At 33.1% G+C, this 15,000-nt stretch overlaps 2 protein-coding genes across 3 annotated transcripts in view; one reads left to right on the top strand and one right to left on the bottom strand.

Moving 5' to 3' along the window:
- ARFGAP2 (ADP ribosylation factor GTPase activating protein 2) overlaps positions 1-7,172 on the top strand; it is a 24,875-nt gene extending 17,703 nt beyond the window's left edge. Inside the window, exons 8-16 of one of the 2 annotated variants that reach the window (XM_058161791.1) lie at positions 556-600; positions 1,200-1,252; positions 1,910-2,046; positions 2,342-2,473; positions 5,752-5,880; positions 5,967-6,101; positions 6,222-6,348; positions 6,504-6,594; positions 6,824-7,172. In XM_058161791.1, coding sequence (XP_058017774.1) covers positions 556-600; positions 1,200-1,252; positions 1,910-2,046; positions 2,342-2,473; positions 5,752-5,880; positions 5,967-6,101; positions 6,222-6,348; positions 6,504-6,594; positions 6,824-7,071 — 1,097 coding nt within the window. In that variant the 3' untranslated portion in view covers positions 7,072-7,172. The remainder of the gene's footprint in view (positions 1-555; positions 601-1,199; positions 1,253-1,909; positions 2,047-2,341; positions 2,474-5,751; positions 5,881-5,966; positions 6,102-6,221; positions 6,349-6,503; positions 6,595-6,823) is intronic. The other variant, XM_058161792.1, reaches the window with a different exon arrangement.
- Positions 7,173-14,334: 7,162 nt separating this feature from the next.
- The window catches only part of CSTPP1 (centriolar satellite-associated tubulin polyglutamylase complex regulator 1), a 170,031-nt gene continuing 169,365 nt past the window's right edge, over positions 14,335-15,000 (bottom strand). The window contains exon 9 of the mRNA XM_058161984.1: positions 14,335-14,380. Within this exon, the coding sequence (XP_058017967.1) occupies positions 14,335-14,380 (46 nt within the window). The remainder of the gene's footprint in view (positions 14,381-15,000) is intronic.

Genomic DNA, 15,000 nt, shown 5'->3' with positions numbered 1-15,000 from the left:
CGGCGGTTCGAAAGTCGAGTTGAAGGAGAGAATGATCCAACCATGACAAGGGTTTAGTACTATATCCCCTAATTCCAGATCATTCAACCACTGTCCAGAGACGAAAATCAAGTCCAGAGTGTTTCCCCCGATGTGAGTGGGACCCGTCACTAACTGGGTCAGGTCCAGGGCCATCATGGAAGCCATGAACTCCCGAGCTGCCATGGACTCCTCCCCCACCGATGGCAGATTGAAATCCCCCATGACCATAAGTCTGGGGGTCTCAACCGCCATCTCGGCGATTATATCCAGCAGCTCGGGCAGGGCTGCTGTCACGTAGCAAGGAGCCAGGTACGTGATCAGCAAGCCCACCTGCCTCCCCAGGCCCCACTTCACAAAGAGGGATTCACATCCGGAGCTTATCTCTGAGTCTATTCAGTATTTCCAATATTGACAATTTACCAGACCACAGTGCATTCTTGTGTGGGATATTTTGCTGAAGGTCAGACTTGTATCTCAACCTTCATCTAAACATCTTTTTAGAATGAAATACATGCATGTCTCTTTCTCCTTCAGACGCATCCATGTGTCTGTCTCCACAAGGGGCAGCTCCGGCCAGAGGTAACTGGCTCCATATGGACTATTTGCCTTCCATTTCTGTGGTTCTGCTTCCAGCTCTAAGTTTATCTGTCTTGCACCTTTTAAGATCTCAACCCAACATGGAAGGAATTGCTCTTACTTAGCAATGAAAATTAGATTACATTTTGCCTCTGGAATTTGGGCAATTAGTTAAGTGGATACACCTGGCACAACGTGAACAGTTATATTCTCCTTGCTTTGGTTGTGTGGAAACTACTGAGCAACCTGCAACATATGGCTCTTTTAAGTTTATAGCAATACTTTGTTTCTACTGGGCTTTTCCCACAGACACTTCTGAGCTCACTGTCTACCAAAGTCACCACGTCTTAGTGTCATAATTCTATCACTTTCTTACCTGGAAGGGGAGGCCCAAGTGGTTACTAATTTGAAATTGCATGTTATGGCTGGTCATATTGACACTGAATACGTGTGCTGCTGCTGGAGCTGCTGGGTATATTAACAATGTTTATAGGACACTTGGCCATGGTAGTCTTTTAACCATTAAAATTTTGAAATATTGTGATGAGTATTAGTATTCACAGCAGCTTAAGCTCATCCTTCATTGGTTGCCTTTATTGCAGAAATAAAGCCTTCCCTTATTGGAAAGAAAAAGGCAGGTGGAGCAAAAAAAGGGGTAAGTTTGTTTTCAGAGACCTGGCCTTTCCATGGCATGCACTTGCTTGCTTTGTTTGGCAGAGTTGTGTCCTTTCTGAGTGACGGTTTGCGAGAACTTCCTTTTCTGCCGTGACTGCTGCCTGTTTTTTCTGCAAGCTAACGAGGATTTGCCTCATTCTTCTCTTTCATTTCTTCTGCTCCTAGCGGACAGCATCATTATCCAGTTCTCTGGAAACCTTTCTACATACCAATAGTTTGAAATGGTCCTCTTAATGCCATGGATTTAGCTCTTGGGGGATTACTGTAACCCTGTGTTTATTTTTAATGTGGGTTAACTGTCATGGACAGATGGTTTCTTCACCTCAGAAATTAATATATTTATGTTTTGCGTTTGACTTTCTGGTGTAATCTTGGAGCAAAGATAATAGATGCCCCTCCCAACACCACTCCCACCCCCACACACATAAACACTTTTGGTTCATACAGCAAAGCTTGCAAAATTGAAGATATTGTTTTGTATCTTTGCTTTCTGTAATAAAGTAATTCTGAAATGGAATGATAAATGGATATCTCGATTTCTATTGTGCCCTTGCATAGGTTGCTGTAATTCATGCAAATTCCTCTGATGTTTAAGGTTCAGTGACTTTCACATTGTCTTCTGCTTCCTTTTCTTTAGCTGGGAGCCAAAAAAGGTCTTGGAGCTCAGAAAGTGAGCAGTCAGAGTTTTACAGAAGTTGAAAGGCAAGCCCAGATGGCAGAAAAGCTGAAAGAGCAACAAGCAGCTGAGTACAGGAAGCAAGCGGAGGAATCTATGTGAGTGGCTTTTATATCTAGCATCCATAAGTTAGGATACAAATAGATTTGCTCACAAGGGGATTGAACTGGAGAACGAATTCAGGAAGCATAAAAAAAGATATGCCCAATTCAGATCTGAGAATTTATAAATAAAATAATGGCTAGTGCCTGCACATGAATAGAGTCTGGATCATGATACTTTTCAGCTTCTCTGGTCTCAGTTCTGATATTTATATTCAAAACGTGGGCTGGGACACTATGGAGGAACCAAACTCTGTGGTTTGGTGATGCTTGTGTGATGTCTTTCTCACAGAGTGGCCTCAATGAGATTGGCCTATCAAGAGCTCCAAATTGATCGGAAGAAGGAGGAGAAGAAACTTCAAAACTTAGAAGGGAAGAAGCGTGAGCAGGCTGAAAGACTAGGCATGGGCTTGGTGTCCAGAAGGTACTTTACTTTATTGGAGAATAAAAACATGGTTTCCCCTTCTGTTTCATGCCTGACTGAAGCTGTTAGCAATCTCAGCAGGCCTGATCTGTGCCTTTGCTCTTTCCAAAGGCTATTTGGATGCTGTATATATTCAGCCCCCTTCATAGGGGTGATTTATATTGTGGTCCTTGGAATAAGAAATTGCAGTAAGAAAAGTCAGCCAGAGACTAATCTGATAGTCAAATAATGTTCAGAAATCTGTACAAGTTAGGGAAAGCTTTTTTTAACAAATAAAGCACAAACTATAATAGAAAAGGGTAATAAACAAAGGGTAATAAACAAAGATTAAAAAGGATGATGATGACGATGATGCTGCCCAGTTATCTTGAGGGAAGATGGGCAGCCTATAAATTTTATAAATAAATAAATAAATAAATAAATAAATAAATAAATAAATAAATAAATAAATAAATAAATAAATAAATAAATAAATAAATAAATAAATAAATAAAAGATGTGATGCCCAATTCAGATCTGAGAATTTATAAATAAAATAACGGCTAGTGCCTGCACATGAAGAGAGTCTGGATCATGATACTTTTCAGCTTCTCTGGTCTCAGTTCTGATATTTATATTCAAAACGTGGGCTGGAACACTATGGAGGAACCAAACTCTGTGGTTTGGTGATGCTTGTGTGATGTCTTTCTCACAGAGTGGCCTCAATGAGATTGGCCTATCAAGAGCTCCAAATTGATCGGAAGAAGGAGGAGAAGAAACTTCAAAACTTAGAAGGGAAGAAGCGTGAGCAGGCTGAAAGACTAGGCATGGGTTTGGTGTCCAGAAGGTACTTTACTTTATTGGAGAATAAAAACATGGTTTCCCCTTCTGTTTCATGCCTGACTGAAGCTGTTAGCAATCTCAGCAGGCCTGATCTGTGCCTTTGCTCTTTCCAAAGGCTATTTGGATGCTGTATATATTCAGCCCCCTTCATTTATATTGTGGTCCTTGGAATAAGAAATTGCAGTAAGAAAAGTCAGCCAGAGACTAACCTGATAGTCAAATAATGTTCAGAAATCTGTACAAGTTAGGGAAAGCTTTTTTTAACAAATAAAGCACAAACTATAATAGAAAAGGATAATAAACAAAGATTAAAAAGGATGATGATGACGATGCTACTGCCCAGTTATCTTGAGGGAAGATGGGCAGCCTATAAATTTTATAAATAAATAAAAGATGATGCAGAAAAAGAAATGAAGACAACATGGCCAAACAAAAAGGGATAAAGAACTTATTATGAACTTATTTGAATGTTTTTGAAGCAGAAAACCAGCCACTGAAATCGCTGGACCAGAAAAGTAAAAGAGATTCTCAGGGATATGGAGATAATAGGCATTGCAGATAAATTGAGCCAAGTCCTTTGCATCTGTCTTCTCTATAGAAAATATAGGGAAACTGCCTGAGCTTGTATGGATTTTTTTAGGTAGAGGATTGGAAGCATTAAAGCCATTTGAAGGAACAAGGGAAGGTATTGTAGGTCAGCTTGAGACATGACATTGGAACAATTCATCAGGTTCTGATGGAATCTACCTAAAAGTTCTTATAAACACTGTCAAATTATTATTGAATTATTATCTTAGCAAAAAATACCTAGGTTTTTTTGCTCAATTTAAGCTCACTTTAAGAAGACTGGAAATCCCTAATGTAATATAATTTAAATAAGAAACTCAAGGGAGTTTGGGGAAATTTACCCTGTGGAGCAGTCATCTTAAGGTCTGTTGCAAGCAAACCAATAGTAAACAGTAATTAAGCACAGAACAAAACAAGTTCTGAAGTTTTGCATGGATTCGACAAAGAAAATTCTTTTGGAGGTTATTTTAAAAAAGACTTTGCCAGCCTTCTTCATATAGGGCCAAAGGCTATGCCACCACCATTCCTGAACAAATCACAAGATGTCTGGGACACTGTTCTTTGAATAGATGAGACTAATGTGGAAATGTTTGGCCATAATGCTCAGTGCCACATTTGGTGAAAACCAGACACAGCATATCAGCACAAACATCTTGTACCAACCATTAAGTACAATTATGGAGGGGTGATGATTTGGGTTTGTTTTGCAGCCACAGGACCTGGGCATCTTGCAGTCATTTAGTCGACCATGAACTTCTCTGTATACCAAAGTATTTCAGAGTCAAATGTGAGGCCATCTGTCCAACAGCTAAAGATGGGCTGACATTGGGTCATTCAGCATGGCAATGATCCCAAGAACACTAGCAACTACAACAGAATGACTGGGGGGGAAAAAGAATCAGGGTGTTGCAAAGTCCAGACGTCAACCCATACTGTGGCGGGACCTCAAGAGAATTGTGCATAAAGGAATGCTCACAAACCTCAATGAACAATGTTGTAAAGAAGAGTGGACCAAAATTCTTCCACAATGATCTGGGAGGCTAATAAAGTCATACAGAAAATGATTACTTCAAGTTACTGCTGCTAAAGGTGGTTCTACAAGCTATTGAATCATAAGATGTATTTAGTTTTTCACAAATGGTTTCTCCATTTTATTTTTCTTTGGATTTACTTACTTTTAAGAACTGCTAAGGACCAGGTGATTTTTACTATGTACTGATACATAAAACCACAGAACTCAAAGAGGGTGTACTTTTTCACATGACTATACATATATATGTATTTATATTTGGGACTGTGGACCAGATGATTTGAGTGGTGGGCTACCTCCAGTTCATAGGCCTAAAGATGTCAGTCCCTGTTTTAGACTATCATCAAGCAAATAAGTTAAAAAGAACTCTGTTGCTCTTGTATAGTTGGATTTTCAAAAAAACTTTGACACGTTATCAAAGGCTGTTCAGTAAACTTAGCTGTTATAGGCTAAGCAGCCCTGTACATTTATGGATTACTATGGTAACTGGTGAAAAACAGATGGTGTAGGAATGAATGGGTCATTTTCTCAACAGATGGAAGTAAGAACTTGAGTCCTTCAAGGTTCATTGTTGAAACCAATATGTTCTGATTTGTTCATAGACAAATTGACTTAGGCCTAAGTAGTGAACCAGCCAAATTTATGAGTGCTATTAAATTATTTTGGGTGGGAAAACCAAAAGGATCACGAAAATATCCAGAAGGCTCTCTTTAAACTAGACGAACTGTCATCAAATGGCAAAAGCAATTTGTTTTAAGTAAGTGGAAAGTGATACGTTCCAAGGTAATTCTAGTGTTGAAGAAATATTTGGAAGTATGTAGTTCTGCCAGGCCTTTTAACTTTGTATTGTTTCTTCTAGTTCCATTTCGCATTCTGTCCTGTCTGAGATGCAAGTAATAGAACAAGAAACACCAGCAAGTGTAAAGTCCTCTCGGTCTCAGCTGGGCCTCTTTGAAGATACAGGCAGCTTCACATCTGGACCACCCAAGTACGACTAAGCTTTGCTGAGTTTTTAGTTCTGTTAGTATTTCTCTAACTGACCTGCATAGATGTCTTTCTCGCATTTGTTCCTAGGTACAAAGATAATCCATTCTCACTGGGAGATGGTTTTGGTTCACAATGGGAAACAGAAATGCCCTCCTGGGGACTTGACAAAAGAGAAGAGGAGACAGACATTACAGTGTCAAGCATCCGACCCATTGGTGACAGGTAAAGTAAGGGGACTACACTTCTTTGCTCTAATGTGGAGCTCTGTGAATGGGGAGTAGAAGGGATCTGCTTGAAATTTATAGTCAGTGAAGGATTTCAGTGCTTTTCTCTTCTACTCAGATCAACCAACAGAAGAGAAACGGAGAGCAAGGTATCAGTAGTAGAGACTAACGAAGCTCGACAGAAGTTTGCAGGTGCCAAAGCCATCTCATCTGACATGTTCTTTGGGCGAGAAGTTGATGCTGAGGTAGGTTTTCTATGATTTCTCTGCCCACAGAGAGGCCTATTTCCATCCATTGTAAATAGCAATGTTCCAGATCAATATTAGCTTCCCCCCCCCATCTTATTTTTTAAAATCTTTGTATTTCCATTTTTTTTTTAAATCTTTTTTATTTCCACTAGTATGAGGCCAGATCCCGACTCCAGCAGCTCTCAGGAAGCAATGCCATTAGTTCTGTGGATCTTTTTGGAGAATCTGAAACAGCAAATTTGGGTATGTCCATCGAAAACCAAAAAGGATTATTCTTTTGCAACTGCGCTGTGATAATTCATGACTCAACACCATGGCTTTGCTGCCCTCAGTTCCATATTGAGGACAGTTTGGTATAGAGCAATGAGTAAAGTAAAAATGTGCGAGTTCAAGCACTTAAGTTCTCTCTCATAAGCGTAGCTTCTTTATTTGGCAAAGCTCTATAAGGTTTCATATTTTTTCTTCCCTGCAGGTGGTGTCTCCATTGGAAATGTACTACCTGCAGCAGACATTGCTCAGTTCAAGCAGGGAGTAAAGTCGGTTGCTGGCAAAATGGCTGTCCTGGCCAACGGTGTGATGAACTCACTGCAGGTGAGAAGTGAGGGGAAAGTTTTTATACTTATATACCATCTCGACCAAGATGACGTACATTGGACTCTTTTTCCTTATTTTATTTTGTTACAGCATAAGCAGGTAGGAAGCCAGGTTGAAAGAGAATGATTGGCCCATAATCACCCAATGAGTTTCTGTGGTGGTGGATGAATTAAAATTTGAGTCTCCTCAGTACTAATCCAGTGTCTAACCACTGCACCACAAAGGCTTCCCAATCATCTATTTACTATTAAATTTTACAAGTGTTTAAATAGGTGATTAAATGTGCTTACATGAACAACACATGTAATATCTAAACAAATGCATATGATAGTGTAGATTGGATAGTTCTTTAATATCTGGAGAGCATGTTTTGGGTGCCATTGGGGATACAGTCAGTTATGAAACAGTGGGTGAAATTACTTCTGCCGTCCCCTCTGCCTCCTTAGAATTCTCTCTTTCGTCTTGATTTTTTTTTTTCTGGGCAGTTGAGAATGCTTCTAAACAAGACCTTGAGTTGCCATTATTCACCATCAGTGTAGGATCCAAAACATTACTGAAAATAGTGATAATGCTAGAGGCTGTCCATTTGCATTTCAACATGCCTTTTTCCTATATATTTTTTAAACAGAAGAATCTGAAAGACGGTTTTAAAATCAGGGTCCTGGAGCCTAGTGTACATTTTGATGCTCATGGACATCATATTATTTAATTCTGCCAAATGGGGTATAAAAGCACTAATTTAAGTACCTCCAAGACAACTAGTTGATTAGTCCACTTTAAAAATAATTGTATTTTTCACGATCAATTTGAACTTGCAAATTTGAACCTTAATCCAAACACAGTACAGACATCAAGACAAGACCCAACAAGAGCACTTAACATCTTTTGTATTGTTGACTGAGTAACTGAGGTTGATGGAGAGATATAAAATGGGAGGAAATTCAAGGATAAAAATAGCGGAGAAACTAAACTGAAGGATCTTCCCCCAAAAAACCATTTTGCTAATGCATAAGTTGTTCTGGAGTTTTGATTAGACTCAGCTTGCAAGTTTGGTGGATATGTTTTCTTGAACAATAAGGTTCATATTTCTCATGTACTTAATAATGTGGTAAGGGAAGAAAAAAGAACCACCTTGGACTTTCTTAAATAGGGAGCCAGATTCCATTCTGGTTCAGGCTTGGTGTAGAAGCCTTGAATTGAAACCTGCACTTCATCTGCTTTATTTGTGTTAATTATTTATTTATTTATTTATTTATTTATTTATTTATTTATTTATTTATTTATTTATTTATTTATTTATTTATTTATTTATTTATTTATTTATTTATTTATTTATTTATTTATTTATTTATTTATTTATTTATTTATTTATTTATTTATTTATTTATTTATTTATTTATTTATTTATTTATTTATTTATTTATTTATTTATTTATTTATTTATTTATTTATTTATTTATTTATTTATTTATTTATTTATTTATTTATTTATTTATTTATTTATTTATTTATTTATTTATTTATTTATTTATTTATTTATTTATTTATTTATTTATTTATTTATTTATTTATTTATTTATTTATTTATTTATTTATTTATTTATTTATTTATTTATTTATTTATTTATTTATTTATTTATTTATTTATTTATTTATTTATTTATTTATTTATTTATTTATTTATTTATTTATTTATTTATTTATTTATTTATTTATTTATTTATTTATTTATTTATTTATTTATTTATTTATTTATTTATTTATTTATTTATTTATTTATTTATTTATTTATTTATTTATTTATTTATTTATTTATTTATTTATTTATTTATTTATTTATTTATTTATTTATTTATTTATTTATTTATTTATTTATTTATTTATTTATTTATTTATTTATTTATTTATTTATTTATTTATTTATTTATTTATTTATTTATTTATTTATTTATTTATTTATTTATTTATTTATTTATTTATTTATTTATTTATTTATTTATTTATTTATTTATTTATTTATTTATTTATTTATTTATTTATTTATTTATTTATTTATTTATTTATTTATTTATTTATTTATTTATTTATTTATTTATTTATTTATTTATTTATTTATTTATTTATTTATTTATTTATTTATTTATTTATTTATTTATTTATTTATTTATTTATTTATTTATTTATTTATTTATTTATTTATTTATTTATTTATTTATTTATTTATTTATTTATTTATTTATTTATTTATTTATTTATTTATTTATTTATTTATTTATTTATTTATTTATTTATTTATTTATTTATTTATTTATTTATTTATTTATTTATTTATTTATTTATTTATTTATTTATTTATTTATTTATTTATTTATTTATTTATTTATTTATTTATTTATTTATTTATTTATTTATTTATTTATTTATTTATTTATTTATTTATTTTGTTACAGCATAAGCAGGTAGGAAGCCAGGTTGAAAGAGAATGATTGGCCCATAATAACCCAATGAGTTTCTGTGGTGGTGGATGAATTAGAATTTGAGTCTCCTCAGTACTAGTCCAGTGTCTAACCACTGCACCACAAAGGCTTCCCAATCATCTATTTACTATTAAATTTTACAAGTGTTTAAATAGGTGATTAAATGTGCTTACATGAACAACATATGTAATATATAAACAAATGCATATGATAGTGTAGATTGGATAGTTCCTTAATATCTGGAGAGCATGTTTTGGGTGCCATTGGGGATACAGTCAGTTATGAAACAGTGGGTGAAATTACTTCTGCCGTCCCCTCTGCCTCCTTAGAATTCTCTCTTTCGTCTTGATTTTTTTTTTCTGGGCAGTTGAGAATGCTTCTAAACAAGACCTTGAGTTGCCATTATTCACCATCAGTGTAGAATCCAAAACATTACTGAAAATAGTGATAATGCTAGAGGCTGTCCATTTGCATTTCAACATGCCTTTTTCCTATATATTTTTTAAACAGAAGAATCTGAAAGACGGTTTTAAAATCAGGGTCCTGGAGCCTTGTGTACATCTTGATGCTCATGGACATCATATTATTTAATTCTGCCAAATGGGGTATAAAAGCACAGTCTAACACAATACCAATGAAGAAGAAAATAGTAGATCACAAAAGAAACCAGCATGGATGCATAAAGAACTATCTGACAAATTGAAAGACAAAAGGACAAATATAAAAAGTGGAAAGAGGGGCAAATAACTAAGGCAGAATATCAGCAACAGCCCGAGCCTGTAAAGATGAAGTGAGGAAAGCTAAGGCTCACAATGAACAAAGGCTAGCGACAAAAGTAAAAATAATAAAAAGCTTCTTCCAACATGTTAAAAACAAGAAAAAAGTCAAGGAAACAATTGGCCCATTGCTGGGAGAAAATGGCAAGAAGATGACAAGCAACAGGGAGAAAGCAGATCTACTTAACTCATATTTTGCATCTGTCTTTACACAAAAGGAAAAACAATCCAACCTATCAAAAACAGCACTACAAAAACAGATTAGAAACACAAGTTAAAATAGGGAAGAAAATGGTAAGTGAACACCTGTCTACCCTAGACGAGTTCAAACCACCAGGACCGGATGGATTACACCCCAAGGTTCTGAAGGAACTGGCAGACGTGATCTCAGAAGCACTGAACTATATCTTTCAAAGATCCTGGAGCACAGGGAGCTGCCAGAGGACTGGAAAAGAGCTGATGTAGTTCCCATCTTCAAAAAGGAAAAACAGATCCAGGAAACTACAGACCTATCAGTCTGACCTCAATACCGGGAAGATTCTGGAAAAGATAATCAAGCAACGAATCACCGAACACCTAGAAGCAAACAAAGTAATAACCAAAAGCCAACATGGGTTTGTCAAAACAGATCATGCCAGACTAATCTTATCGCATTCTTTGACAAAATGACAAAATTAGTAGACCAGAGGAATGCTGTTGATATAATTTACTTGGACTTCAGTAAAGCATTTGATAAAGTAGACCATAACCTACTACTAGATAAAGTAGAAAATGTGGGTTAGACAGCACCACCACCAGATGGATTCGTAACTGGCTGACCAACCGCACTCAACGTGTAGTCCTCAACGGAACTACATCCACATGGAGGGAAGTATGCAGTGGAGTACCCCAAGGCTCTGTTTTAGGCCCAGTACTCTTCAACATCTTCATCAATGACTTGGACGAGGGATAGATGGGGAACTCATCAAATTTGCAGATGACACCAAGCTGGCAGGAATAGCTAACACTCCAGAAGATAGGCTCAAGTTACAGAAAGATCTTGACAGACTTGAACATTGGGCGCTATCTAACAAAATGAAATTCAACAGTGAAAAAGTAAGGTTCTACATTTAGGCCAAAAACAAAATGCACCAGTACCGTATATGTGGTACCTTGCTCAATAGTAGTACCTGTGAGAGGGATCTTGGAGTCCTAGTGGATAACAGAATAGAATAGAATAGAATAGAATAGAATAGAATAGAATAGAATAGAATAGAATAGAATAGAATAGAATAGAATAGAATAGAATAGAATAGAATAGAATAGAATAGAATAGAATAGAATAGAATAGAATAGAATAGAATAGAATAGAATAGAATAGAATAGAATAGAATAGAATAGAATAGAATAGAATAGAATAGAATAGAATAGAATAGAATAGAATAGAATAGAATAGAATAGAATAGAATAGAATAGAATAGAATAGAATAGAATAGAATAGAATAGAATAGAATAGAATAGAATAGAATAGAATAGAATAGAATAGAATAGAATAGAATAGAATAGAATAGAATAGAATAGAATAGAATAGAATAGAATAGAATAGAATAGAATAGAATAGAATAGAATAGAATAGAATAGAATAGAATAGAATAGAATAGAATAGAATAGAATAGAATAGAATAGAATAGAATAGAATAGAATAGAATAGAATAGAATAGAATAGAATAGAATAGAATAGAATAGAATAGAATAGAATAGAATAGAATAGAATAGAATAGAATAGAATAGAATAGAATAGAATAGAATAGAATAGAATAGAATAGAATAGAATAGAATAGAATAGAATAGAATAGAATAGAATAGAATAGAATAGAATAGAATAGAATAGAATAGAATAGAATAGAATAGAATAGAATAGAATAGAATAGAATAGAATAGAATAGAATAGAATAGAATAGAATAGAATAGAATAGAATAGAATAGAATAGAATAGAATAGAATAGAATAGAATAGAATAGAATAGAATAGAATAGAATAGAATAGAATAGAATAGAATAGAATAGAATAGAATAGAATAGAATAGAATAGAATAGAATAGAATAGAATAGAATAGAATAGAATAGAATAGAATAGAATAGAATAGAATAGAATAGAATAGAATAGAATAGAATAGAATAGAATAGAATAGAATAGAATAGAATAGAATAGAATAGAATAGAATAGAATAGAATAGAATAGAATAGAATAGAATAGAATAGAATAGAATAGAATAGAATAGAATAGAATAGAATAGAATAGAATAGAATAGAATAGAATAGAATAGAATAGAATAGAATAGAATAGAATAGAATAGAATAGAATAGAATAGAATAGAATAGAATAGAATAGAATAGAATAGAATAGAATAGAATAGAATAGAATAGAATAGAATAGAATAGAATAGAATAGAATAGAATAGAATAGAATAGAATAGAATAGAATAGAATAGAATAGAATAGAATAGAATAGAATAGAATAGAATAGAATAGAATAGAATAGAATAGAATAGAATAGAATAGAATAGAATAGAATAGAATAGAATAGAATAGAATAGAATAGAATAGAATAGAATAGAATAGAATAGAATAGAATAGAATAGAATAGAATAGAATAGAATAGAATAGAATAGAATAGAATAGAATAGAATAGAATAGAATAGAATAGAATAGAATAGAATAGAATAGAATAGAATAGAATAGAATAGAATAGAATAGAATAGAATAGAATAGAATAGAATAGAATAGAATAGAATAGAATAGAATAGAATAGAATAGAATAGAATAGAATAGAATAGAATAGAATAGAATAGAATAGAATAGAATAGAATAGAATAGAATAGAATAGAATAGAATAGAATAGAATAGAATAGAATAGAATAGAATAGAATAGAATAGAATAGAATAGAATAGAATAGAATAGAATAGAATAGAATAGAATAGAATAGAATAGAATAGAATAGAATAGAATAGAATAGAATAGAATAGAATAGAATAGAATAGAATAGAATAGAATAGAATAGAATAGAATAGAATAGAATAGAATAGAATAGAATAGAATAGAATAGAATAGAATAGAATAGAATAGAATAGAATAGAATAGAATAGAATAGAATAGAATAGAATAGAATAGAATAGAATAGAATAGAATAGAATAGAATAGAATAGAATAGAATAGAATAGAATAGAATAGAATAGAATAGAATAGAATAGAATAGAATAGAATAGAATAGAATAGAATAGAATAGAATAGAATAGAATAGAATAGAATAGAATAGAATAGAATAGAATAGAATAGAATAGAATAGAATAGAATAGAATAGAATAGAATAGAATAGAATAGAATAGAATAGAATAGAATAGAATAGAATAGAATAGAATAGAATAGAATAGAATAGAATAGAATAGAATAGAATAGAATAGAATAGAATAGAATAGAATAGAATAGAATAGAATAGAATAGAATAGAATAGGATAGAATAGAATAGAATAGAATAGAATAGAATAGAATAGAATAGAATAGAATAGAATAGAATAGAATAGAATAGAATAGAATAGAATAGAATAGAATAGAAAAGAATAGAATAGAATAGAATAGAATAGAATAGAATAGAATAGAATAGAATAGAATAGAATAGAATAGAATAGAATAGAATAGAATAGAATAGAATAGAATAGAATAGAATAGAATAGAATAGAATACAGAAAGATCTTGACAGACTTGAACATTGGGCGCTATCTAACAAAATGAAATTCAACAGTGAAAAAAGTAAGGTTCTACATTTAGGCCAAAAACAAAATGCACCAGTACCGTATATGTGGTACCTTGCTCAATAGTAGTACCTGTGAGAGGGATCTTGGAGTCCTAGTGGATAACCATCTAGATATGAGCCAGCAATGTGCAGCAGCTGTTAAAAAGCCAACACAGTTCTGGGCTGCATAAACAGAGGGATAGAATCAAGATCACGTGAAGTGCTAGTACCACTTTATAATGCCTTGGTAAGGCCACACTTGGAATATTGCATCCAGTTTTGGTCGCCACGATGTAAAAAAGATGTTGAGACTCTAGAACCTATGCTCCAGAATAGAGTGACATTCCTTCCTCTGTCCATGGTAATCTTACTGCCTTAAGGAACCAGTGTGATGCACCATTTTAGAATAGTGGCTTAAAAGCACAAACATACAGAGGAATGCTGTTGATATAATTTACTTGGACTTCAGTAAAGCATTTGATAAAGTAGAAAATGTGGGTTAGACAGCACCACCACCAGATGGATTCGTAACTGGCTGACCAACCGCACTCAACGTGTAGTCCTCAACGGAACTACATCCACATGGAGGGAAGTATGCAGTGGAGTACCCCAAGGCTCTGTTTTAGGCCCAGTACTCTTCAACATCTTCATCAATGACTTGGACGAGGGATAGATGGGGAACTCATCAAATTTGCAGATGACACCAAGCTGGCAGGAATAGCTAACACTCCAGAAGATAGGCTCAAGTTACAGAAAGATCTTGACAGACTTGAACATTGGGCGCTATCTAACAAAATGAAATTCAACAGTGAAAAAGTAAGGTTCTACATTTAGGCCAAAAACAAAATGCACCAGTACCGTATATGTGGTACCTTGCTCAATAGTAGTACCTGTGAGAGGGATCTTGGAGTCCTAGTGGATAACCATCTAGATATGAGCCAGCAGTGTGCAGCAGCTGTTAAAAAAGCCAACACAGTTCTGGGCTGCATAAACAGAGGGATAGAATCAAGATCACGTGAAGTGCTAGTACCAC

This window comes from Ahaetulla prasina, chromosome 1 (assembly GCF_028640845.1).
Source record: "Ahaetulla prasina isolate Xishuangbanna chromosome 1, ASM2864084v1, whole genome shotgun sequence".
Lineage (NCBI taxonomy): Eukaryota > Metazoa > Chordata > Lepidosauria > Squamata > Colubridae > Ahaetulla > Ahaetulla prasina.
Note: the sequence above shows the minus strand (reverse complement) of the source record. Positions and strands in the feature narration are given on the sequence as shown.